Below are 26755 nucleotides of genomic sequence, written 5' to 3' on the forward strand. Positions count from 1 at the left end.
TGACAAATTAGAGTATTATGCACAGACCTAGTAGGAACTGTTTTGGTACAATTCAAAATAATAGAAAAGAACATTTCCCCTGAAATTAAGGCACAAGAAGATGGACATCAAGCCCCAATTTATACTGTTCTAACACATACTGCACTGTTTTCAGAAGAATTTAAAGCAAATAGTTAAAAAATAATACCACCCTTAGAAATAAAGTAATAGCCCTGGCCGGTTGGCTCAGTGGTAGAGCGTTGGCCTGGCATGCAGGAGTCCCGGGTTTGATTCCTGGCCAGGGCACACAGGAGAAGCGCCCATCTGCTTCTCCATCCCTCCCCTTCTCCTTCCTCTCTGTCTCTCTCTTCCCCTCCCGCAGCCGAGGCTCCATTGGAGCAAAGTTGGCCTGGGCGCTGAGGATGGCTCTGTGGCCTCTGCCTCAGGCGCTAGAATGGCTCTGGTTGCAACAGAGCGACGCCCCAGATGGGCAGAGCATCATCCCCTGGTGGGCGTGCCAGGTGGATCCTGGTGGGGCACATGCGGAGTCTGTCTGCCTCCCTGTTTCCAACTTCAGGAAAAAAAAAGTAATAAAGTAATAAAGAGAGGCATTGGCCATCTTCAAAAACCTTGCAATAAAAGATAAATTTGCCTGAACAATGGTGGTGGAGTGGACACAGTGTCAACCTGGGATGCTGAGGTCCCCAGTTCAAAAGCCTGAGGTCACAGGCTTGAGCGCAGGCATATTGGGTTGAGCACTGGCTTGCCAGCTTGAGTGAGGAGTTGCTGGCTTGAGTGTGAGATCATTGACATCATCCCAATGTCACTGGCTTGAGCCCAAAGGTCGCTGGCTTGAAGCCCAAGGTTGTTGGCTTGAGCAAGGGGTCACTGTCTCTGCTTGAGCCCCCCAGTCAAGGCACATATGAGAAGCAGTCAACGAACAACTAAAATAAGCAACGAGTTGATGCTTCTCACTGTCTCTCCTCCCTCCCTCTCTCTCTCTCTCTAAAAAATAATAAAAATAAAAAGGAAACAAGTCCCTATATGTATACAGTCATGTGTGCCCATGCACTGGCAAGCACACACACACAACTTAAGGTCGACCCCTCTACAAAAATGTAAAGGAACCCCAAGAAAAAAATATTTTGGTAATTAATTATCCTTGAAAAGAAATAATGAAAACATACTATCCCAGTAAATGTCCCAACCATTTGTGCTAATTCACAGCATAAGATTTGCAAGCCCTGTAAAGGCCTTCAGCATGTACTATTTATTGGCTTCACCAGCTGCCTTTATCTGGAAGAAGTCAGGTTATTTCATTGCTACATATAATGTGATACAGAAATTTCCCAAGATTCAGGGTAACAGTAGACCAAAACTAGTAATCTAACTCTGGAAGAGTTTTTTTTTTATGGCCTTTTGTATCTGAAAATCTAAAAAATCTGAATAGTCTGATCTCCTTATACTATAAGTAGTTTCTCAATTCCAAATCATCCATCAGCACATCCTACTTTACCTCCATGTTTGCATACATTAAAACATTCAACTTCTTGCCCCCTCCACTCCTACCAACCTAGTCCAAGTCTCCATCTCTCCACCCGAAGATAATGAAAGACCCTATTGGTGTCCCCTTCTACGCTTGTTCCCAACCATCTTTTCTCTACACAGCAGCCAGAGCAATATTTCAGAATACAACTAGCATCTTATATTCCCTAGTTTAAAACCCCTACAGCCTTCTATCACATTTATAATAAAATTCAAACTCTTTATCAGAAAAAGAAGCTCCTGTGTGTCCCTGTCCTTCCCTCCGTGAGACTCATTCTCCTTCTCCCACTAAGCCTCACTGGCCATCCTTCTCCCTTTTCACTCTTGCCCCTTGTAGCCTTTGCATTTGCTATTCCCTCTTATCAGCATGCTGTTCCTACAGATCTACACATGGCTAGCTTACTTTGGCCATTCAAGTCTTCTTTCAAATGCACATTCCTCAGAGAAGATTTCCTTGACTACCTAATCAAAGGTATTCATTCATTCTGTCAACAAATATTTACTGAGTGCCCAATATGGGCTTGGCACTAAATTAAACTAGGGATATATCAACAAACTAAATAAACTAAAAATGTACTCAAATGTTTGTCAAATGAATGAGTTTCCCAAGTATCAAGGCACCTCTGGAGTACAAAACCCTTCCTTTGCTTTAGCCAGTAAGGATGACTTTTCTGGAGATATCTTCAAGCATTTCTGAAATTCTTAGAATGCCTTAGTTAACAATGTGGTCTACTTTTCTCCCAGGTAAATACTATTTAAAAAACCCTTCCTCAGCCCTGGCCGGTTGGCTCAGCAGTAGAGCATCGGCCTGGCGTGCGGGGGACCCGTTTCCTATTCCCGGCCAGGGCACATAGGAGAAGCGCCCATTTGCTTTTCCACCCCGCCCCCTCCTTCCTCTCTGTCTCTCTCTTCCCCTCCCGCAGCCAAGGCTCCACTGGAGCAAAAAGATGGCCTGGGCGCTGGGGATGGCTCCTTGGCCTCTGCCCCAGGCACTAGAGGGGCTCTGGTCACCGCAGAGTGAAGCCCCGGAGGTGGGCGTGCCAGGTGGATCCCAGTCGGGCGCATGCGGGAGTCTGTCTGACTGTCTCTCCCCATTTCCAGCTTCAGAAAAATAAAAAAAAAAAATAAAAAACAAAAACAAAAAAAAACCCTTCCTCAAGGAACACACAACTACAAACTAAGGCTACACCATCAGTGTCCAAGTATTCTCAGAGTAGTCTGATGTCAGGATGGTCTCTTAAAAGAAATCTCTGATTTCTGTAGAACTTCATCGGCCTGTTAGTCAAGGGACACCTAAATGAGATGTAATCCCAAAGGAGTCTTCCAAACTTAGCACACTTACTTTGTGGACACCATTTGTCTTCTGCCCATCGATTGCAGTTATAATTATCTCCTGCATTTTCACAGGTAAAACACTTGAAGCTGTTTGGAAATGGTGTAGCTTTAAAGAAAAATGCACAGTGAAAAGACAAAACTTTTTAACATCAAATATGGCACAAAATTAGCAACTTTTATTAGAACAGACAAAATTTACAAGCCATCATACTTGGAATTTCTGTTTCTAGAGAGCTAGACCTCACTGTCAGACTTTGGAACAATTTTGTTACTCCCTTTTCTTTAAATATTTCATCCATGAATATCTACTATAGAGTAATAAAAATCATTTCACAACCTACTTTGAAATATTCATGATATTGTTCTATTATAATCTACAACTTGTGAATTATGGGAGTTGAGAGGGTGGGTAAGGTGTGGCAGCATTAGAACGAATAATTTGATATGCTATCGTCACTGAAAAGAACTGGAGTCAGATTAACCCGAGCTTGAAATCGACCCTCCCCACTAATTAGTGGTATGATTTTTAACTTCAAAGAAATAATAATATGTATAATAGTAACAATGAAGATCTTCATGACTTGCAGGTATAGTGAAGATTAAACAGAAGGTTGTAAGAAAAATATCTAGTAGAGTCCCTGGCATATCAAATCATGCTGGTTTCCCTCCACAAGTGCTTCCATTACAGCTACATGTAACCGCAATCAACAATCTCATTTGAAATATGTCAATTATCACAGCAGACCTCAACTAGGAGTATACCATTTAACATAAGGATAGCAATTCTCAGGCGTTTATGCTGAGGCCAGGCTGTAATGGAAAGGAAGAATTAGGAGTTGCTGGCAGTCTGGTTTGAGAACTAGTGTGTTCTTTTTTTCTTCTTTTGTCTTTATGCTTTTCCCCCTACCTTTTATCTTATTTTAATGGGCAAAACCCAAAAACTACAATAAATTGGGCATTTTTTTTTCTTCTACAGGCCAGTGTGTAAAGCCCTGTTTAAAACTTTCAATTCTTTCATTTTTCTTTTGAAAATTAAACAGATCAAGGTGAGCCTCAACCTTCATAGTCACCTGACCACAAGTTGGGGATGATAATTAGGGAGCAGAGACAGGGGAGGGTAAATATTGGGGCATAAAACAAGAGCAAAATATCAAATGTTAAAGTCAAAAGGAAATGAAATTAAGTATTACAAATACATTTCAGTTTTGCCTATGCATAAAATTTAATTAGGTAGGTAAAAAAAATAATAAAATTAATTTTTACCTATTAGATCAGTACAGTTTTAAAAATTCTAATAGTTGGGTAAACAGCGTGAAAGGGTTAAGTACAAATTGCTAGTTATAAAATGTAAAGTAGCGAATAGGAAATATAGTCAGCAACATTCTATTATCTATGCACAATGTCAGATGGGAACTAGATGTATTGGCAGGATCACTTCATAAGATATGTCAATGTCTAATCACTCTGTTGTATGCCTGAAACAAATAGAACAATATGTTGTATGGCAACTGTAATTGGAAAAGGCAACTTAATCCAAAAAAATACTAATACTTAATGCTAGTGGGTGAATAAAGTATAAATTGGTACAACCTTTTTTTTTTTTTTTTTTTAATTTTCCCTTTCTTTCCGTATTTTTCCGAAGCTGGAAACAGGGAGAGACAGTCAGACAGACTCCCGCATGCGCCCGACCGGGTCCCGGCACGCCCACCAAGGGGCTATGCTCTGCCCACCAGGGGGCGACGCTCTACTCCTCCGGGGCGTCGCTCTGTTGCGACCAGAGCCACTCTAGCGCCTGGGGCAGAGGCCAAGAAGCCATCCCCAGCGCCCGGGCCATCTTTGCTCCAGTGGAGCCTTGGCTGCAGGAGGGGAAGAGAGAGACAGAGAAGAAGGAGAGGGGGAGGGGTGGAGAAGCAAATGGGTGCTTCTCCTGTGTGCCCTGGCTGGGAATCGAACCCAGGACCTCCGCACGCCAGGCCGATGCTCTACCACTGAGCCGACCGGCCAGGGCCCAACCTTTTTAATTTAGTAATTCTAATTCTAAGCATCTGTTCTAAGGTCATTAACCCAAAAAAAAAGAAGAAAAAAAGAAAGGAAGGAAGGGAGGGAGGGAGGGGAAAAATGCATTTACAAAGATTTTAAATGAAGCATTAATATTTAGCTTGAGGCTATGTGTGTGTGTGGCTAATAATTGGAAAATCAGTTAAGTAAACTATTGACCAGACATATTATTTTTAAAATTTGAATGTAAAAGGCATTACAATACTTTCAAAGACATGGAAATTATTCAAAATGTAGTGTGATGGCAGAAAAACTGCTGCAAAGTTAAATTTGTGTGATCTCAGTAAGTCACATATTTAAATACACATACATAGGAAAAATAGTGGAAACAAATATTTCAAAATATTAAGAAGAGCTCACTGAATCTTGGGATTATGAATACATTTTATTTTCCTCTATATATTTCCTGATGCATTGGAACTTTTTATAATGAGCAAATATTATATAACTTTTTCTCTTTTTTTAAGATTTTTAAAAAATAACTTTTGAGTTATTATTGACATATAATATTATATTGGTTTTAGATGTACAACATAGTGATTAGACCATGATATAACTTATGAAGTGATCACCTGGATAGGTCTAGGGCCCATCTGACACCATACATACATACCTAGTTATTACAATATTATCGACTACAATCCCTGTGCTGTATTTTTACAACCCTACAACTATTTTTAAAACTGGCAATTTGTACTTCTTAAAATATATATATTTAGTTTACTTCCAATATTATTCTGTATTGGTTTCAGGTGTAACATAGTGGTTAGATAATCATATACTTTACAAAGTGTTCTCCCTGATATTTCCAGTTTCCATCTGACACCATACTTAGTTATTACAGTATTATTAACTATAGTCCCTCTGCTGTACTTTACATCACTGTGACTACTTTGTAACTACCTATTTGTACTTCTTAATCCCTTCACCTCTTTCACCCTGTCCCCCAACACCCCTCCCCTCTGCAACCACCAGTATACTCTCTGTATATGAATGTTTCAATTTTGTTTCTTTATTATTGTTTTAAATAATTTTAATTAAAAAAGATTTTTTTCCTCTTTTTCTTAAATGTTTTTTTCTCATCATAAAATTGTATTAGTCTTAGGCCTGAGCCAGTTGGCTCAGTGGTAGAGCATCGGCCCGGCATGTGAAAGTCAGAGTTCGATTTCCGGCCAGGGCACACAGGAGAAGCGCCCATCTGCTTCTCCACCCCTCCCCCTCTCCTTTCTCTCTGTCTCTCTCTTCTCCTCCTGCAGCCAAGGATCCATTGGAGCAAAGTTGGCCTGGGAGCTGAGGATGGCTCCATGGCTTCCACCTCAGGTACTAGAATGGCTCCTGCTGCAATGGAGCAGCACCCCAGATGGGCAGAGCACCGCCCCCTGGTGGGCATGCCGGGTGGATCCCGGTTGGGTGTATGCGGGAGTCTGTCTCTCTCCCTCCCAGCTTTTTACTTCAGAAAAATACAAAAACAAAATTGTATTAGTCTTAAAAACTATGATATTTCTCAATAATTTTTAGGTTTTATGAATACTATGTCTGTGCTTACCATCAAGCTATCATTTCCCAAGCATTACCAATTTAGAAGGGTATAATAAATGATAGCTCAAGGTGTGTGTGGTATACATGTGTATATATGTCTATGTACATATATGTGGATATGCACAAACACACACATACAGAGAATGTCCTAAATACTAAAAAAGTACAATGTGAAGAACAATAAGGACACAGACTTCATCTAAGAGGCTACAAAGACTGAGATTCCCAAACCTGGCTGCACAACAATAGTATCAGGAGAGCTTTGTTAAAAGAAGGGCAGGGAAGAAAAGGAAAACATCATTTGTATCCCACCCTCCTGACTTCTAAGTTTCTGGAGCAGTAACCCGGACTGTGTACATTTAAAGGCATTCATCGTGATTCTGATACTCTTCTAGGTGTGGGAACCACAGACATTCACATTTCTACCAAACAATTTTTATCCCTAACAACCTCTCTCTAATAAAATATGTATATCAGAGAAGTTTTACTTGTCTGAAGAGAAAGGAGTTGACATATGTACGAAGGCATATAAATATACAAATATATATTATCCCGTAGATCAGTGTTTTTCAACTGCCGGCCCATAAGTGTTAACCAGCCTGATGATGAATGAGATTATAGACCCAATGATCTTAGTTGAACTCATTCATGCTCACAGTGATTCCTGCCTTAGTAGTCCCGGAAATAATTCTTCTATTTTCATGGTCCCCAAGTATAAAATGGTTGAAAACCATAGCTACAGATAATAGATACTATTTGTTTATTTTTAAATTATTAGTGGGAAAATTGAGTTTTTATAGCCTTGCTTAATTGTTTATAATAGTAATGAAAATCCAAGTATATTTACTTCCAAATTTCATACATACAATCTGTTTTCAAAATTGTTAATGGCAACTGAAAGAATATATTATTGATGCAGAAACCAACAGCCACTATCCTTTTCCAATGAAGAGACGGATTAACGAAGAACATTGAATGTCCTCTGCTGAGACATTCTTAGGAACAGCGTTCAAACGACCATTTTAAACAAGAATCCCTTTGAGACGTCAGCAGGAAGCCAGAGCATTTTAAGGAAATAGAATTTTGGAAGTAGTAAGGATTTTCTGACTTATTCTAGGTATAAACCATATGTCCTAGAGAAGGCAAAGTCACTACAGGTGGAAACAGGGACTTCAAATGGTCACTGTGACCCCACAATCATGAACTATGACAGAAAACCACTACTTACGGTCGAGAGGAGGCCTCACGTTATAGAAGTTGATGTTCTTGGCAAATGCCCGGTTTTCTGAGAAGATAAAGATCTGGACAAGTGCTATAGCTAGAGCATAGCAGAGGGGCAGCATTCTGACCTTGGGAATGGGAAAGTCCGAAACTCATATATCTAGGATGAAAAGAGAGGCTGTTTGAGTTTATTTGCATTTTACATGTCAATAGGAGTACATTTTGCTTCTCTTTGGAAAGCTTGATTATTCAAGTACCATCTATTTGTTCTGCAGGCCCAGTACCTGTATCTCAGCTGTATTCTTTCTGATCAGATGGAAGTGAAACCATTACTGCCTTCTACTGGTCAGGGCTCTGCACTAACCCCTAAGTTTAGCAGGACGCCCAGTGGCCTTTGAGGTTCCAGAAGAAGCAGCAGTCATGACTGGCTTGGTAGTACCCCGGTCCACCCCTGCCTCAGGCCAGCCCACTGCACTTCCAGCTGAATCACCTCATCTCTTAACCACAGTCCTGAGGCTTGTTCAGCTGAATTTAATGAACCACATCGCTGTCAGTTCTATTCCTTTAATAAACACTATGTTTGATAAACTTTGTAACTCTTTCAAAACCTGGAGGAAACAACAGTAGTCAGAGCTGTAGGAAGGACAGTGGGTAAAAGGATAATGAGTTTGATAAACAGCGTGTCTGTTGGATCCCAGAGCACACAGACAATGAGAAACCAGTCACTGTGAAATGCTATCCCTGCCAGTTTCTGCCACGCTGGCTACAGAAGAAGCTGCTGGAAGTTCTAGAGCAGGGGTCCCCAAACTACGGCCCGCGGGCCACATGCGGCCCCCTGAGGCCATTTTTCCTACCCTCGCAGCACTTCCGGAAGGGGCACCTCTTTCATTGGTGGTCAGTGAGAGGAGCATAGTTCCCATTGAAATACTGGTCAGTTTGTTGATTTAAATTACTTGTTCTTTATTTTAAATATTGTATTTGTTCTCATTTTGTTTTTTACTTTAAAATAAGATATGTGCAGTGTGCATAGGGATTTGTTCATAGTTGTTTTTTTTTATAGTCCGGCCCTCCAACGGTCTGAGGGACAGCGAACTGGCCTCCTGTGTAAAAAGTTTGGGGACCCCTGTTCTAGAGGAAATGGAATAAAAGTTGTTTGAATAGCAGAAAACCATATCATGTTAGTCCTGGCCCATAAACACTGCTCACTGCTTTCACAGACTTAGAGTAGGCAGGGCTGAGATCAACAAAACAACAGACATGCTCAAAGCCCTGCATAAAACATAGTTTCTTACGCTCCGTAGGTTCTGTCTTTGAGGAGCAGACCTGACAGTGAGACAATCTTCAGCACTGATGCTCAGAACAGCACCACTGCCAGGTTCTCTTTGACAAGAGGGAGGTGTGGGCAACAGAAAAAGTGTGTACCTTGGAGTCCAAAGACTGGGTCAGGTGCTGGCTCTGCTATTCATTAGCTGCCTGACACTGGACAAGCTTTTAAATTCTATTAACCTCAATTTCCTCATCTGAAAAGTGGCTTAATAACTAACATCCACCCTGCCCACGCACTTGAGGAATGGTAAGCGTCTAACACAGCTCAGGTAGGATCACAGGGGATCATGCCTGTCAGAGCACTTATAATACAAGTTCTGTAAAACTGCTGGAATCTTAGAGTTCAGTAATACTGGATGAACACATTTTCTTCCTGCTGAATCAATTAGTTTCAGTGGGTTTAGGGAGTTTTTCAAAGGAAAAAAGTTTGATCTGCACAGACACAAGCATAACCCTTCACATGGATATTTTGTTTGAAGCCAGAGTGATAATGCATAAGTTCTGAAGTTTCACTTCCCCTTCTTGTGTTTTGAGTATATCAGTTTTGAGTGTATGGTTAAAAATGCCTACTTTGGGACATGGAACTGATTATTAGACAAAATGGAGCCATATTATCATCTTATTCCAAGTCCCTAAGGATGTACTCAGGGGGGAAAAACCGGTAAATTTCACAAAACAGTAGTGCTAAACTTTATACACTGTATTTCAGGTCAGTATAGAACTGGACCTAGTGAAATATAAATGTATACATAATTTTACCCTGGTTCATTTTAGAAACTAAAATGAGCCTTTCACAGTTATCAGATTTTAAAATCCCTTTCTTATGCTCTTTCCAAAGAAACAGACATTTAGTTAACTTACACACAAGTGGTTATAATACAAATTCCACTCATCCCATTCATTTCTCTGAGTTGGACTGTTCTGTATTCATTATGGATTTGTGGCCGAGTAATGGATACCCTTCTTTATGCCGGTGAAGATCCTCTGAGTTGGGGTTGGGAGCTAATCCCTCCTTCACAAACTTTAAAATGATTATGTTCTAGGGACAATCCAAAGTGTTTATTAGCTCTTTCCTTTTGTTACTTGCTTGCCTGTCCTTGCAAGCCTCCAATAAACAGGAACGGCCCGACACTTTCTGGCTCCGCAGTTCCTCTACTGTCTGCATGAATCCAGTGTGAACCTGCCTGGCCTTGGCCACCGGCACTGCAGAAGGGATTCGGTAAACAGCCTGTGTGACTCAAGTGTGCTGAGATCAGGATAGGACAAAGTCAGAGAGTGATGGGGACCAGCCACACAGGCGCTTACAGGCACTGGCAAGGATTTTAGATCTGGCAAAGTAAAAAAACTGGTTGATTTTAGATAATGTAGCTTTGAAAAATACCAATAATGCTTTATCTCTGTAGAGTAATTGGTCCCAAAATCCTAGCCCTATTTCTATTGATAGTTCCTGGAATACAGGATGGCAGATAATAGTGAACATAGTGAAATATAGAATTGAGATAAACTACAAAATTTCTGAGTGAAAAAGTGAATGGATGAGGCCCTGGCTGGGTGGCCCAGTGGTTAAAGTGTTGATCCAGTATACCAGAGGTTGTGGGTTTGACCCCTAGTCAGGGCACATATGAGAAGCAATCAATGAGTACAAAACTAAATGGAACAACTAAGTGAAACGAGTTGATGCCTTCTCTTTCTTCCCTTCTCTCTCTCTCTCAAATCGATGGGAAAAAATTGAATGAACAACAAACCCAAGGGTTAGAGTTGTTTTACGGTTTCTCCATTCCTCAACACTAAAGGAAATAGACTATCATAACCATTGTACAACAGAGTAAAGTGAGGTTTAGAAGCCATATGTTCAAATGTCCTAGCACACAGCCTGGAACACAGCAGCCCCTCAAAACGTTTCTACATTGCTCTCTGGCCTACTGCACTTGAAAACTAGTGAACAGTAAACTAAAAGGATGCTGCTTCTGTACTTATTAGATGTATTTTCGTTTCCATTTTTAACTAAAACAGAGCAGCCTTGTTCTATCAATATTCACTAAAACTGCAAAGGTTTTTACCTGTCAAATAAGAGAGCACTAAATAAAAGTGTCTCATTTTCCAGATCATGTTTTATAGTTTCTTACCATGTCCTGCCCCCCCTCAAACACCCATACCCATCACTATCCATTTTTAGTGTATCCATTTTTCAGGTTTGTGTTAACATGACTGTTTTATTTCCACAACCAAAAGCTATTAGGATCATGAAAAAGCAAATGACTAACTACAGTATTTGGAAACTGTTTTACATTTAGAATCATTTCACGAAGACTCTGAGCTCAAAATTATCTGCTGAAACTGCTGAGTAGGCTCTCACTGCAGTCTTTGTTGCAGAACAAGGTTACAATGAAGCTTGTACTTTGTTCCAGAAGGAAAAAATCCTTAATACAAGTTAGACAAAGCATTCTGGTACTTTCCCCATGACCATCACAGAAAGCAGAGTTCTTCATATAGGAGAGGCATGACCTATGAACTTAAAATTATTTGCAAAATTTTGTGTCTATAGGTATTTTCCCCTTGGGTTAAGTATCTTATAGGAATCTGAGATCCACATAATGGTTATGAACGGCTGCTTGCTGTTTCGGAATACAGTGTTATGATTCAACTTCCTGTAACTTAGCTATTTTCATATTTTGACACTAAGAAAGTTCCACATATACACATAAGGTATCTGGTCCATACTCCGCAAATTCCAAACATCTCTCCCCAGACAGAACTCATTACTGTCACCCACCTTTCTCAGCCAGTAAGCCTAGTCTTCCATCTATTTCATGTGTCCTCTCTTTGGAAAGTATATTAATTCTTGTTCCAGAATGTAGTGTACTTTTTTGCCAAGAGAGGGAAGGGACTTCTGTAAGACACATTTGTAGGGGTGCACCAGGGAGGGGCGCTAAGGTACTCCTGCACATGGCAAGTAGTCAGATTTGTAAATTTTGGAAACCCCACCTGAGACTACTGCCTGTACTCAGTAAAGGACCTATATGGCACTTGGTCAAGAAAAGTAACTATTTCCCAGGTCGAAGCCATGGTAATCACACCTCATCCTCTACGTGGCATTTTACACTTCCACGGAAAACGTGGAAAGTTGGCAGGGCCTCAAGAAGTGGTACATCCTTGACATCATACATTCTTTTGGGGGAGAAAAAGACCCATATAATCTTTTTTGACTCAATGAGTTTGCCTTTTATTAATCAGAATTATCATTATACATACACAGAAATTGAAAATAAATACTTTTTGGGAAAAACCAACATTATTAGCTATGACCTATAAGGAGTACCTTTTTTTTTTCTCAAAGATTTCACTTATTCATTTGAGAGGGTGGGGGGAAGAGCCAGGAAGCATCAACTCATTGGTTCTAGTATGTGCCTTGACCAGTCAAGCCCAGGGTTTCTAACCAGTGACCTCAGCAATTCAGGTCAATGATTTATCCACTGTGCCACCACAGGTCAGACAAAGAGTACCTTTCTTAACAAGCATGAAAGGTTATGGGCACTAAGGAACTGGCTAGGTGACCAAGATAATAAAGAAATTATGGACGTGGAGATTTGAAAAAGAAGGAACGAAACAGAGGGAGTAAATACTGGCATTCCATGCACATTGCTAAAAATGAGTCAGCAAGCACAAGGCCAACTTCAGCCAATAAAACAAATGAATTAGGTAATTTAAAGGAAGCAGATCTACTAAGTCCAACATGCCTATCAACATTCACATTCACACCTTCCTGCAAGCATCACTTATCCCACAGTAAGACCCTTAATGACAAACTGTAATAGGTCTGGCTTCTCTTGTAAAGAGAAGAGAAGGCAAAGAGGAAATGAAAAGTGAGTGCTGAAACTTTACTCAGAAAGAGTAGAATAGATGAAAACACTACTCTTGAAAGGAGAAATTTACCAGAAAACATTACCGCCCACCACAAGGATGGTGCTAATTGTTTCTGGCTGTTAGGAGAGGTTGGCCAATGGAGACACTCTGGTTCCCATTAAATTCAGGAAGTTTGTCCAGGAGTCTCACGCTGAGATTCTATTCTAGTTCCTTTAACTTGCAGGGGAGCTGAGCTTGCCTAGGCAGTGAGAGCCCAGTTCTTACAGTTTAGCTTCTACTTTCTCTGGCAGGTTCGGTCTCTGTTTCTGGTACATGAAGAGCTCTTTATCCCCCTAAATTTAAATATGAATTTCTTCAACTTTAAATATGTTTAATCTAGCATTTCTATGTGCCTGAAGAAATATACAAGACAGAAATTTAGCTTATGTTCAATTCATCACTTTCATCTGAAAATACAAAATCTCTAGAGAGTACCACATATTTGGGTAACAAAATTCAACAGGGAAAATAGAATCATGATGCAACCTCTCCTTAGAGCTTATCCAAATCTTGCAAGTAGCATGATGATAAGCCATGCATTTATACCAGGTACCATGCCAAGCATTTTATATACAACAGTGTACAACAGACACACAGTCCCTATGCTCTCATCCACTTCTGGAGCCAAAAGGTCCATGTGAGCCACTGGTGAGGCGTGCTGCCAAGAATTAATATAATCATCTTTGAAAGGCCCAGGATGAAACTCTGGTTCTACATTTACTAATCAGATGGTAAGAAAGTTAAGAAGCATTGTTTGGCCCTGGCCGGGTAGCCCAGCTAGTTGGAGCATCATCCCAATATGCCAAGATTGCAGGTTCAATCTCCGGTCAGGGCATAACAAGAATGAACCAATGAATGCATAAGTAAGTGGAACAAGTCAAGGTTTCTCTCTCTCAACCTTTCTCTCTCTGAATCAATAAAAATAAATAAAAAGATTTTCCCCATTTGCCAATTAGAAAAGTGAGACTTAGGGCCATGGAAGTAAATTTTCTAAGTTGCTGTGTGGGCTGAGTGCATTCACATTGTAAAGCAATTGCACTTAGCTGGTATTCAAGGACTGTTAAGTGCCTGCTCCCCTATTCTTCCCTCCCTCCCTGCTTCTTCAGACATCAGTAGCAGGAAAATAAAGATCAGATCAAGGGATCAGCTCAAATCCATTCCATAACTAGCTGAACCAAGGCTGGTAAACAGAGTTGAATTCTATGTACTCATTTCTTAATGGGATTCAGAAATTCTCCCTATTGCAACCATGTGGGAAGTAGGAATGGGTGAGTGCTAAGGTTCCTCTCACTTCTAATATTCTATGATTTTTATGCAAGGATTATAATTAAGAATTCCAGTTATGCCAGGAAAAGTCACAAATGTAATAAGACAGTATTCCCATAATATTTCAGATTCTTGCTATACTGTTCTAAAGAATACAAAAGTAAAATTTTTTTTTACCAAGCACAGGATCAAAACCCCATAGAAATGAGTGTATAATTTCTAAACATACAGCTGTATGCTTTGCAGAGCTAAAGATAGACATTTTTCTACTATGTGTACCCTGATAAAAGAAAATGTCTAAAACAGTGCTAATATTAAAATTATTTCATTATGCAAATTGATTTTAAATCTAATTATAAATTAATACAAGGCCTTTAGGTGTGTAAGTTGAGTGGAAAAATAGTCTAATCAATTTTAGAGACATATTTTTAAATGTGATTTCGATTTAAGAAAAAGCTAAAAGGCACTGCCAAAGTAATACCTTCTCAGGTACATTTCTGTCAAAGATGATTTTACATATTTTTTAGAATGCTTTTATGACACGGAAGGGCTAATGTGATAAAAACTCCACTTGAACAAGATTAAAAATGAGATGTTTAGGAATTGGAAACTGGACTCCTTAACAACAACAGAAAAAACTGGACTCTTCTTTTTAAAAAGAATCAAAATTAGCTTGTCAAGCTTTATTGAACTATTTGGACAAATGGTAGAAACATAATAAAAATATATTAATTGATTAAACGAGCATATTCTTCATGTAGATGGAGGGATTTTTACCTCATTTGCTGCATAAGTGATTTTTAGGAGGCTTATGGAGTGTCAGGTATGCAGTAAGATTCTCTGAACATGGGATGAGAGGAGGAAGTAGTGCCTTGCCCCCGGGAAGGGTGTCCCTTGCTGCGTTCCCCTCTGCTCTGCACTGGGAAGGGTGTCCCCTGCTGTGTTCCCCTGTGCTCTGCACTGGGAAGGGTGTCCCCTGCTGCGTTCCCCTCTGCTCTGCACTTCCCATCAGGCAGGAGAGACACATATGGGACACACAGTCTCATCAGTTAGTAAAAGGAAACTCTTCTGTCACTTGATTCTCACATTAATGGGCCCAGTGTGTTCGCACACACAGAGCACCGAACACCACATGGGTAATGACTGAAATCTGTTTTGAAGAGCTCCAGATGCACCCTTCATTTGGCCACTTCTTTAAAAAAAGCCAACAGCGTAATATAAAAGGATAATTTAATAAAGATATTTCTGCTGTCAAGAAGGCAAATGAGGAGTATTATTTTCTTCTCCGTGGGAGAGGGGTGTTTTTAAATCTGAGAGTAACATATACTAACTGGATAGAAGTTCTGCAGGACAGCGGCAGACACGCAGGTGTGTGGAGCTGCTAACAAGCGACCCCACTGGCCGAACTGCTCGAGTGTGAAAAATGGAGCGGCGACAGAGGCTGGGCACGGGAGACAGCGTCTTGTGTCCCATAGTTTTGCCTGCTTTACTGAACTCATTTCTTTGAATAACCAATCAAAGCTCTCATAGAAATCGAGCTGAAACATCCGAGAGCTGGCTAAGGATCCACTATTTGTATTTGTTGAGGGGAGGAGTGTATCACCCCCAGCGTGCATTCTCTACTACAGGCACACAGAACCAGCTGAGGAAATCTAGCTCTCCAGGGTTACTAGGTGTGCAGGCAATGGCTAGCACTTCGGGCTTCATTTAGTCTCAACTGACATAGAAAAATGACCATAGTAACAAAGTAGGTATACAGATATATTTCTCTCTGTATATATTCTAATATGACAGACTGTATCAATACAGAAATCTTAGGTGATAAGTTCACTTGAATATATGTGTGGTGCATATGTACATGTGTGTGTATACACATGCATATCTGCCTATATATATGTATATGTATATGTATACGTGTATATCTGCATATACACATATATATTTTATTGAATGAATTGCTTAAGCGCTATGCACCAGGTTGTAAACTGTCCCTAGAACTCTGTTTAAGAGACTGTATTACCAATCATGTCAGCTGCTTTAGCAACCATGAGGTTATCTTTCAACTGGGAGAGCTTGAAGATGCAGAATTGTTACTATGCATTTGTCCTGTTGTCTTTCTTCTGTCCCAGGGTTCTATGTCACTGACCATTGTTTTTAGAGCCTTCACTAGCTCTACTTTATTCTTGATTGTCAATCTAAAAATATAATACACAAGTAAAGAACAAGTTTGTGGGGTCACTCTGAAAGAGGAGGGCATTTAAAAACCAACCATAAACTGCATGCCATGGAGAAAGGATAGTCTGCTGAATTTTGTAGTCACAAAATCCAGAACAGATTATTCAAAGAACTCTCTGGAAGCCTACAGGCTTATAAAAGCAATCCTAATAGATAACAATTCTGCATTCTGCATATATAGCAAAGTTACAGCATGTCACTTCCTGTATAAATTGTCACTATTACCACTTGGAGCAGAAGGAAACATACATATACAAAGATATATGTGCGTAACTTCATATTCCCAGAGGAAAATTTAAAATTACGTGCATTAAACAATGTTTTAATTGCAACATGAAAAACAACACTTAAGCAGTGGTTCACAAGCCTACAAAGTTAAAGTCAAGTATAAATGCTGCCTGGTATAATAGGCCTGAGTGTGAATTCTGACTCTGTCACTTAGAGTTACTGCCTCTAGCCAATCCCTCTATTCCTCTGAGACTCAGTTTCCCTATCAGTATATAGAGATATTAAATATTTTGCAGAGAGTTGTGGTGGAACTTAAAGGAGAATGAGTGATAACTCCCTATCCATTGCTGTTTTTATTGTCAAATTATTGAATCAATTAGAAAGCTAAATATAGAGATTTATGGTTTCTCTATAACCATAAATTACATACCTGCCAAGATCATTAAGATCATGCACTATGTGGCTAGATTTAAAACTGAAATTCAATATGCATATTTTCAGCTCTCAAAATTTATGATTATCTGAGTATATATGAGAGAAGGATATAAAATTCTTCTGAAGACCAGTTTTAGGAAAACTAGAATGTATGTGAAAACAATATTTAGGCCTCAGTAAAGCATGCTCTTTTATCAGCTTTCTGATAAATCTATATTCTTTGCCCATATCCTAAATATTATGCAACTACTTTTATAAAGTTGGCTTTAAAAAGCAACAGGCTCTGCGCTCTCAGATGAGTCATTACCTGGTGCTTCCCAATCTTCCTTGAAGACCCAGTTCTAATATCTCCCAACCATTAAATCTTCCTGTGTCTACTCTAATCCATGGCTTAGTCTCTACCCTGAAAAACAACATGGGGTTTGTTTGGGGACGAAAGACTACCCTTCCTTGCTTAGCACTGAGTCGGGCACAGTGAGTTCCAGTCCTTGCTTGGAGATGAGCTGGAAGTCTTGAAATGCATTGCAGACTTGCAGGCTTTAGCAATAATATGTAAAATTAGGAAAAAAAGTTCATCTTTCCTACCAATATAACTTCCATTTCCATTTTGATTATTCATTTAGATTCTAGGTTAACTATATGGAGATGGTGAAAATTCAGTTTTCAGCAATTAAAAGTCTGCCCAGAGATGGCCTAACACTTTCACATGTTGTTCAACACATACTCTATTGGGTCTTAAATATGCTACAACTACATGATCTTCCCAAACTGTCCTAGTAAGGCAAAAAGGAAGTGAACCCTACTGGGTTTCACCTTTTTGCCTCCCTCCACCCCCCATCCAAGATCCACCCTCCATCCCTCTCCACCTGGGAAGCCAAGCTAAGACCACTCATACAGTTCCCTTTTCTGCTGGCTTCCAGTCTGCTTTGGCCAATGGTGGGTGCTGGCAGATTAGAGGGTGGGAAGAGAGTGAGTCTGGGTATTTACTCCTCTGACTCAACCCCGTGCCAACCTGCCATCACTGCCCTCAGCTCCACAGCTACCATCTTCTGCATTCTGGTGACCATTTTCTCCCCTTGTCCTTCAGGCCTAAAGGATAGAAATGGCTCTTTTCTGTTGTTAACTCTGGAGTCTGGTACTACCTAATTGGTTTCCTAAATCTAGCCCACACCATTGCAGACAGCCCTTTCTTAATTCTCCCAAATAACACCAGTCTGAACATGCCATCTGGTTCCTGCCACACCCCTGACTGAGCCTTGAATCTAATCTGAAAAAGAGGTACCAGGAAAAGAGCCACTCTAGACCGAGTGTCGTGCCTCACACTAATCGCAGGCTATTACAGGAACAGCGGTCCTGAATAAGCAGTACCTCTTGACTAGGAAAGAGTAAGAGCAAGTGTCACTTCTAGGTTTATAGGAAAGCAACAATTGCACTTACGCTACAAACCAATCTATGTAAGAATGGAGGCTCTACAAACAAACTGACCATATTAACCAGAAGATAAATCTAGCTAACGAATATTTCACAATCAAATGAAAATACTGCAAGCCTGTCAAAATTTGGCTTTTTCTGCCCCTATAATTAATGAACATTATTAAACAAGTAAAGAGAAAGAGGCAAGTTTCTTGAAAGTCAGTAAGAGACCTGAGAACAAAAGAATACATATTGGTATGAACCTAGCACTGAAGCCCATTGCACCCTCTTATTGCATTAGAGTGCCTATAAATATCTTCACGGAGATGTCCGTTTATTTAATTGTAATAAGTTCACTGAAAACTGAATATCATTAACCATTAATATGGAATGTCATTCATCTGGAATCCAATATTAATGCAACGGTGCTTTGCCCAATAATTTGTGTTCCTAAAGTCTTGTGTTTCATGAAACAACAGTAGATTTTGACATGACAATTATCCTGAACTATATCCTCGTTATTCTCTGGTTGCCTTTCATCTTCTGCAGTCTTAAACCTTCCTATTGGGGTCATGTTCTTAGTAGCCTCATTTGCCCAGGGAAGCCCTTTACTTCACCTTCTAAGGTTACTTGGACCCATCATTCTTAATCAATTTCTTTCCTCCTCCTCCCCTTCTAACTCCCTGCTACCCTCACTCAAGGATACCCAAAAGGGAAAAAAAAAATGTTCAGCTTAAAATGTACATTGAGATCTCATCCATATTCTGTACCAATTTCCAGACCATAAAATTCTTTATTGGCAGAGAAAGTGTTCTGTGATAATGCCTGAAACAGTCCCTTTTACCTTGTGTTTAAAATAAAGTTCACCTTGAATGTACTTTTTAAAACTATGGCATGCAACAGGAGTCAAAGAGCCCATAAGAGGGATTCTTCTCTTTCCTATCCCTTTTTTGTCAACAGACACAAAGCTTCTGTCCACTGGAAGCACACACGACAGAGAAGACTGGCCCCGGGGTATGGAATGGGAGGCGTCTGGGAAGTGAGGGAACGGAGGCAGCACCGATGCCGGACTCAGTATTCAGAGTAAGCTGGAATGTGTAGCTCACTGTCACCGATGCCCGTCACATCTCTGATGGCAAAGATGACTTCTGGCCCACGGAGTCACAATCCTGGGCTATCATCTTCCACCGTGGGTAATAACCACTCCCACAGCTAGGAGTGCCTGCACTTCAGGGCATGTCGCTCCTCCTTAGCCCCTAATACCATATGCACAGCACAGATACTTGGTAGGTAAGTAACCGTTGAATAAATGCTTAAATAAGGTTGGTTTCACCCATTCAATTAGTTTGCTAAGTCCACTGTCCTAACTCTGAGGCAGAATGATTTCCACTTACCCTTTGGTGTCTAGGTTTGGGGAGCAGGTGGTTACTCCAACTCATGCTATGCAGCCGCTAATTAACACAATCAGTACATCACATGACTCATCTTCAAAGAACTTTCCCATCTGAAACTAATTAATCTTCTCCCCATTCCTGTGAGGTAAGTGCACTGCAGGTTGTAAGGAGGAAACTGGAAATCAGGAGGTTACAGACTGTGCCAAAGGTCATTACAGACTGCCAGAGGTTGCTGGGCAATGATGTCGGGATGCAGTGATCTGGGTTCAGCCTCTCCACCCACTCCGGAATCCAGGCCCTTACTCCATGCTGCAACCACCTTATCATTGTCCGGGCTTCTGTGAAGGTGTACAGTGTCCAGCAGATACGAGCATTTCAAAGGGAAAAAAGTATGATTATTTGCCCCTGCTAAATACTTTTGATGTCTTTCCCACAATAACTCCTGTTAAAAGTGACCTCTCCATTAAAGAGCTCTTTTCCAGTAAAGATATCTCGTTAATGTAGACTTAGTATTGTCTTCTGGAAAGAGGGCTGAGAATAATACATATTCATCCATCTTCCTGGGAAACACACATGAGCTTCACACTCACATCTTCAGAGATACAAGCCAGCACACAGGCGGCCTGGGAGTTCATGGTTACCGCCTGTCTAGGCCTGCACACTGCCCAGAGCAGAATGATGTAACAGCCTCCTCAACGCCCGTCACACATTTCACCTTATGGTCTGTGGGTTCCCAAGGCCTGCATACAGCAGATATCACACCTTCTCTACCACTGGCCTTTCTGACTTTGCTAAACAGAACTAGAATTGGCTATTTCCATGGGAGAAGCACCCTTCACTCACCACAGCTATGTCCCTTTTCCTTTGCTGGTTTCTCCTACTCACCCCAAGTCTCGGGCTCTTATGTTATTTATATGTACTTTCCTATAGTGTGTGTTACTCCTATCGCCTTTCTTAGGGGCCACATTCACTCTCACACCTTTCTATTCCTCACTGAATTCTAAATGACCAGGCCTATCCCTGACCTGAGGAGATTGGATTACAAACTCTAATTTTCTGCCATTTTTATGTAGCATGAGTTGGAGTAATTGACTTACTATTCCACTTGGGGAATGACTTGTCCTAATTCCCTAATGCTCCAATAATTAAATGGTATCCTACTAGTATATGAATAGACAAATGGAACAGAATAGAAAGTCCAGAGATACTCAAATACACATGGCAACTTGTTATATGGTAAAAGTGCCTTCTCAAATCAGTAAGGTAAGTATACACTTTGGAGAGCAGAGTTGTTGTGATAACCGGATGACCACACACACACACACAAAGGCTAGACATAAACTTCATACTGTACACACAAAAAACAAAGCCATGAAAGTCCCAGAAGAAAAAATATAAACACAGAATGGCATTAGATAATCTTAAGGAATTCTTGGCATAATAATAATATAGAGATTATGTTCTAAACAGTCCTTACATGTTCTCAATATATATTGATGTACTTATAAAGAAATTACTGTGATATCTAGGTTTGCTTTCAATATTCTCAAAGTAGATGGGAAAATAGGTAAAATCAGACTGGCATCATATTCCTATTTACTGATGCTAAATGGTGGGTTGTTGGGATTTATTTTATTATTTTCCCTAATTTGTGTATGCTTAAAATTTTCCATAAAAATGTCTTTTAAAAGTAGCAAAAAATATATATGTGACTTCCTTGGGAGTGGGGAAAGGCCTTTCTAACTATGACTGAAAACCCAAAAGTATAAAATTAAACTTTGATAAACTCAATTACATTAAACAACAATAACTTCTGCATGCCAACAATAACAAAAAGCCATAAGCAAAGTTAAAAACAAATAACTGGGGAAAATGTTTTCAACTTATGGCACAGAAAAAACAAAGGATAATCTCACTAATATGGAAAGAGTCAATAAGAAATCAATAAGAATATTAGCAACCTAACAGAAAAATTAGCAAAGAACATTAACAGACATTTCATAAAAAATAAATAAAATGACCTTTACATATCATGAGAAAAGTTGAGCATCTTTTCAAATAGGAAAATGTAAATCAAAACTATACCTTATAAATTCCAGGTTTTGGCTAGTCTGATTCAGTCATTTTTATTTGAAAAGGAGCAGTTTGGTGAGATTATTAAAATTTCAAATGCATTTTACCCTTAACCCAAAAATCTCACTTTTGGGAATTCTATAGGGAGCTTGTATACAAGCACAATGATATATTGTTGTGATAGTCACTGAAGCATTGTTTGTAATAAAAAATGATTGGAAGCAACCCAAGTGTTCAACTTGGTATATGGGTATCTGTATACATATATATATACACACATATATAAACAAACTCACAATGGAATATGATATAGCCATTGGAAAAAAAAAAAGAGAATACTCCATATATCCTATGAAACTGTGCTATGATGTATGTATATATATGTATATATATGAATAAAGATATAGATATAGGAACATCATACTTTCTGTGATAGGAAAAATGAAATAAAAAATACTATATATATTTACTTACATATATATACAATAGATAGGAAACTAATGAGAACGATGACCTGTCTGTGGAGGTACAGGTTTTGTAAAAAAGAACAGTATAAGGGCAGAGGAGGGAGGAGGCTTCTCAGAGTATACCTCATTTCTTTGTTTTGATTTCTGATCCATATGAATATATAACGTATTCAAAAATTGAATTAAAACAAAGCATTCAATTGACTCTATAGTTTATTGTTAGTTGACCTACTATATTATAGTTAAACTCAACAGTTCCTTCTAATGGACAGGGGCTTGGAAACTCCAAAGAGCAGATGATACAAAATAGCATTATTATTTTCCTTTGAAATCCATCACTTGGTAGAAGATATAGGCGTGTAAACAATTCACCATCCTAATTACATTTTGCAAATTCCATTGCTAAAGTTCCCTGAGACCGTTATAAGAACACAGTCACAGTTGTCTGCAGTAAGAACAGATTCAGAATGTAGGTAAGGAAAGCAAACAGTCAGGGAGCACTGCCTTCCTGCAGAGCAGAAGTGTTATATCCATCTGAGTATACTGTAATTATTGACTACTAGCAACACATCTCTCCTATCCTCTGCCTAGACCACTAGTTGCTAAGTTTTTCATCCCCAAGGTCCATTTCTATCTCGCCCCACCTCCAGACCCCAGATTCTATGTTTGGAAAGATTTACCTAACTTGTATGTAGAAGATAATTACCCCATTTTTAAGATTAAAAATACATACTTGCCATGAAAAGTGTCTGACCCACCTAACTAAATTATTACATTAACATGATATATAACTTTGACAAGAACAAAAAAATAATTTTTATGTACTCATTAGGCACATTGTTTTATTGCCCCTTAATAAACAATTTCTGTTAGGCTCTTTGAAATATGAGAACTGGCTCAACATCTCCTGTGACTCCATTTGAGCTTCTGGCATCCCACATGTCCTGCTTTCAGCCAACCAGAGGCAGCAGCCTGGAAAGTTTCTCCCTTACCCCCGCAGGAAGGCTTCACCGGGAAAAGGGACGGTGACCCGCTCCCACAGACTAGGAGGCAATGTTCTTTGTGCACACATAGGACAGGGGGAAATTCCTGCTACAATAGTTAGCTGAGTGAACAAGCTCACCATTTCCCATACTGGTTTGCTTCTCAGCATTTCAGCCTCCTTACATGTAGAACCAAGCTTTAAAAGTTGGGACCAACAATGAGCAAATTACTTCATCTCCCTGTACCTCAGTTTCCTCATTGTAAAAAGAGAATAATTAAAAACTAATGACCTCAAGTGAGTGAATTAACAAGTCTCAAGCACTTAGAATAATGTCAGACATGCCTGACCATGCGGTGGTGCAGTGGATAGAGCATCGGACTGGGATGCGGAAGGACCCACGTTCGAGACCCCGAGGTCCCCGGCTTGAGCACGGGTTCATCTGGTTTGAGCAAAGCTCACCATCTTGGACCCAAGGTCGCTGGCTTAAGCAAGGGGTTACTCGGTCTGCTGAAGGCCCACGGTCAAGGCACATAGGAGAAAGCAATCAATAAACAACTAAGGTGTCGCAACAAAAAACTGATGATTGATGCTTCTCATCTCTCCATTCCTGTCTGTCTGTCCCTATCTATCCCTCTCTCTGACTCTTTTCCTGTCTCTGTAAAAAAAAAAAAGTCAGACATCAGACAGACAGTAGGAACTCAGGAACTATTAGCTACGTGTACGTCACACCTTTGAGGCATGTTTTTAAAGCTCCCTTCTGAGCCAGCCTTCCAGGGCTACCTCTAGAGAAGTTACTGAATACTCTGTCACCATTTTCCTAAGACTAATTAGCTGTAGTACAAATGGAAATTATTTAATGTCATCATTTCGACTTTGTGTTGACTGATTTACATAATTCTGTAGCTAGGAGGTCCCAGAGCTGCATTCTTTTCCCTGGCAAAGGTGCAAGTCCTCCACAAAGGCAGCGTTTAGTTCCCCGCAGGGTGTCTGGGCAATGACAGTGGGCTGGGGTGCTGCAGGAAAGAGCGTCCCTTAGTTCCCCGCAGGGTGTCTGGGCAATGACAGTGGGCTGGGGTGCTGCAGGAAAGAGCGTCCCTTAGTTCCCCGCAGGGTGTCTGGGCAATGACAGTGGGCTGGGGTGCTGCAGAAAAGAGCGTCCCTTAGTTCCCCGCAGGGTGTCTGGGCAATGACAGTGGGCTAGGGTGCGGCAGGAAATAGCGTCCCTTCCCTGCCCCGTGCCGGGGCTCAAGCCCAGAGGCAGAGGAAGGCCCTGCAACAGCCAAGGGCAGCACCCACCAGCCCATAGTTTGACAAAAACATTTATTTTTTTTAATGTATTTATTTTATTGACAAGATCACTTAGAAAAGATGCCAGGTGGGGTCTATTTACAAATAGGAGAACAGTGATGCAGTTAGACTCCAGGACCCAGAACCTCTGACCCTCGGCTTTCTGTCACAAGGGGCATATTCAACTGTCACGATTGGGAAGTGAACAGCAGAAAACAGTGTTTATAATCAACAGTTTAAATGTGTGCCTGTCTCCTACAGTGTCTTTTCTTAATACTATGCCAACAGGCGAGCAAACAGACCCAGGAAAAGGCCATCTAGAATGTTACAAAATGCTCCCCCAAATCATTTGATCTTAGGGAAGCCAATGGAATCAAACTCTGTGTCCCTCGTGGGAAACAAGAGGCCAAACATTTTCCCGGCTACTCACTTGAAAAGTGCACTTTGCCACACACGAAATTTTCACCCAGTGTCTCCCTCCCTATACATTTCCTCACTTAAAATGAATGTTTAATCTTATTTCATAAAATAATCCAATTTATACACTCTAAATGGATGAAACACATTCATTCATTCAGTTATTCAACCAGTATTTATGGAGCATCTATTATGCACTAGGCACTTTTTTATTCACTGCTGTAGCTTCAGTACCTAAACAGAGTTCCTGCTCTTGGAGCTCTGACTGACTACTCAATGGTTTGCTAATGACTTTCTCCCTGTGGCCTCATGCAGAATAACCTCCTAAAGAAGCTAACATTTACTAAGAGCTTATGGGTGTTGGGCACCTAGAGCCAATAATTCATTTCATTCTCACCACACCCCTGTGAGATGGGTACTATTATTAGCCCCACTATACAGATGAAGAATTGAGGTTTAAAGAGAGGATAAATAACTTACCCAAGGTTACAAAGCTAGTCTAGTAGTAAATCATGCATAGAATTTAAATTCAGGTCGAGTTCTAACTCCTCCATCTTACTCCCTAGACCAGCGGTTCTCAACCTGTGGGTTGCGACCCCAGCGGGGGTCACCTAAAGCCATCGGAAATACATATTTTATTTAAAACCCCCGTGTTTTGGTCATTCGACCCCCGCTGGAGTCGCGATCCACAGGTTGAGAACCGCTGCCCTAGACTATACTGCTTTCAAAATTTCTTAACTATACTTGGCTATGATGGCTATATTCTGTATTTTCTTTGTTTGGTTTACTGCAATTCCCATCTTCTGTTTGACGCCTTTCTAGCATCTATAAAATGATCATTTAAAAGCAATTATATCAAGTCATGGGACCATGGCAGAACAGGCTAAGAAATGACAGCCATTTTTACATAAATATTTAAATATATGCTATGCACTCCACTCCATTCAGTGCATTATTCAAATTCTGGGTTGACACAAAATGTTTTTCCAGAACTTACCAGCTGCTTCCTTTTGTGATCTCGATTCTCACCCAAAACAAGACTCAAAGGACACATCTTCCAAATCAGCCTCCTTATATTTACACCTAGTCATTGGTGTCATTTATCTTCTTTTCTGCCAACTCCAAACTGACTAGAGAAGAGAATCAATCCGAGTTATCTCTAATTGCTTCCTTTCTTTCCCCTAAACTTGCTTTTTGTTTTTTCTTCTAAAACCCCTGAAGCCAAAACCATAGTTGAGTGAAGAGAGTGTGATTAAGCAAATTATGAACCGGCTCATGGAGTCACTCTAATTGCTCTAATCAGAGACATTTTCCCAGCTCAGCTTCTGGGAGGCCTAGCCGGTCCGGCACACTCACCCCCTGTCCCTGGGCAGTGTGTCAGCAGATGGCAATCACTGCTACTCTCTTTCCATGTTAACCTGACATTATTCAAGTCTTGGGCTTCAGACCCCAATGATTCCTCTTGATTTCTTTCCTCAGTCCACTGGTAAAACCTTGCCTTTAATCCCAGAGTGGCCCAGGAGCCCATGGCACCATGCAGACCAGGACAACAGAGTCTTCCCTGGGATGACGCCCGGCCGTGTGTGTAGAGGGAGAGGGCTATCCACCTCTCTCTCCAACATCTGCTGTGCAGTATACGAGAAACTAGA

At 40.4% G+C, this 26755-nt stretch overlaps 1 protein-coding gene across 6 annotated transcripts in view; it reads right to left on the reverse strand.

Moving 5' to 3' along the window:
• Positions 1–26755, reverse strand: part of LYPD6B (LY6/PLAUR domain containing 6B) — a 198170-nt gene that overhangs the window by 6357 nt on the left and 165058 nt on the right. For 4 of the 6 annotated variants that reach the window (XM_066280153.1, XM_066280149.1, XM_066280150.1 and 1 more), the window contains 2 exons: positions 7685–7837; positions 2867–2965 (listed from right to left, as the gene is read on the reverse strand). In XM_066280153.1, the coding sequence (XP_066136250.1) occupies positions 2867–2965; positions 7685–7799 (214 nt within the window). In that variant the 5' untranslated portion in view covers positions 7800–7837. Of the gene's footprint in view, positions 1–2866; positions 2966–7684; positions 7856–26755 lie in introns of all 6 variants that reach the window. The other 2 variants (XM_066280154.1, XM_066280155.1) reach the window with 2 other exon arrangements.

Source organism: Saccopteryx bilineata, chromosome 5 (genome assembly GCF_036850765.1).
Source record: "Saccopteryx bilineata isolate mSacBil1 chromosome 5, mSacBil1_pri_phased_curated, whole genome shotgun sequence".
Lineage (NCBI taxonomy): Eukaryota > Metazoa > Chordata > Mammalia > Chiroptera > Emballonuridae > Saccopteryx > Saccopteryx bilineata.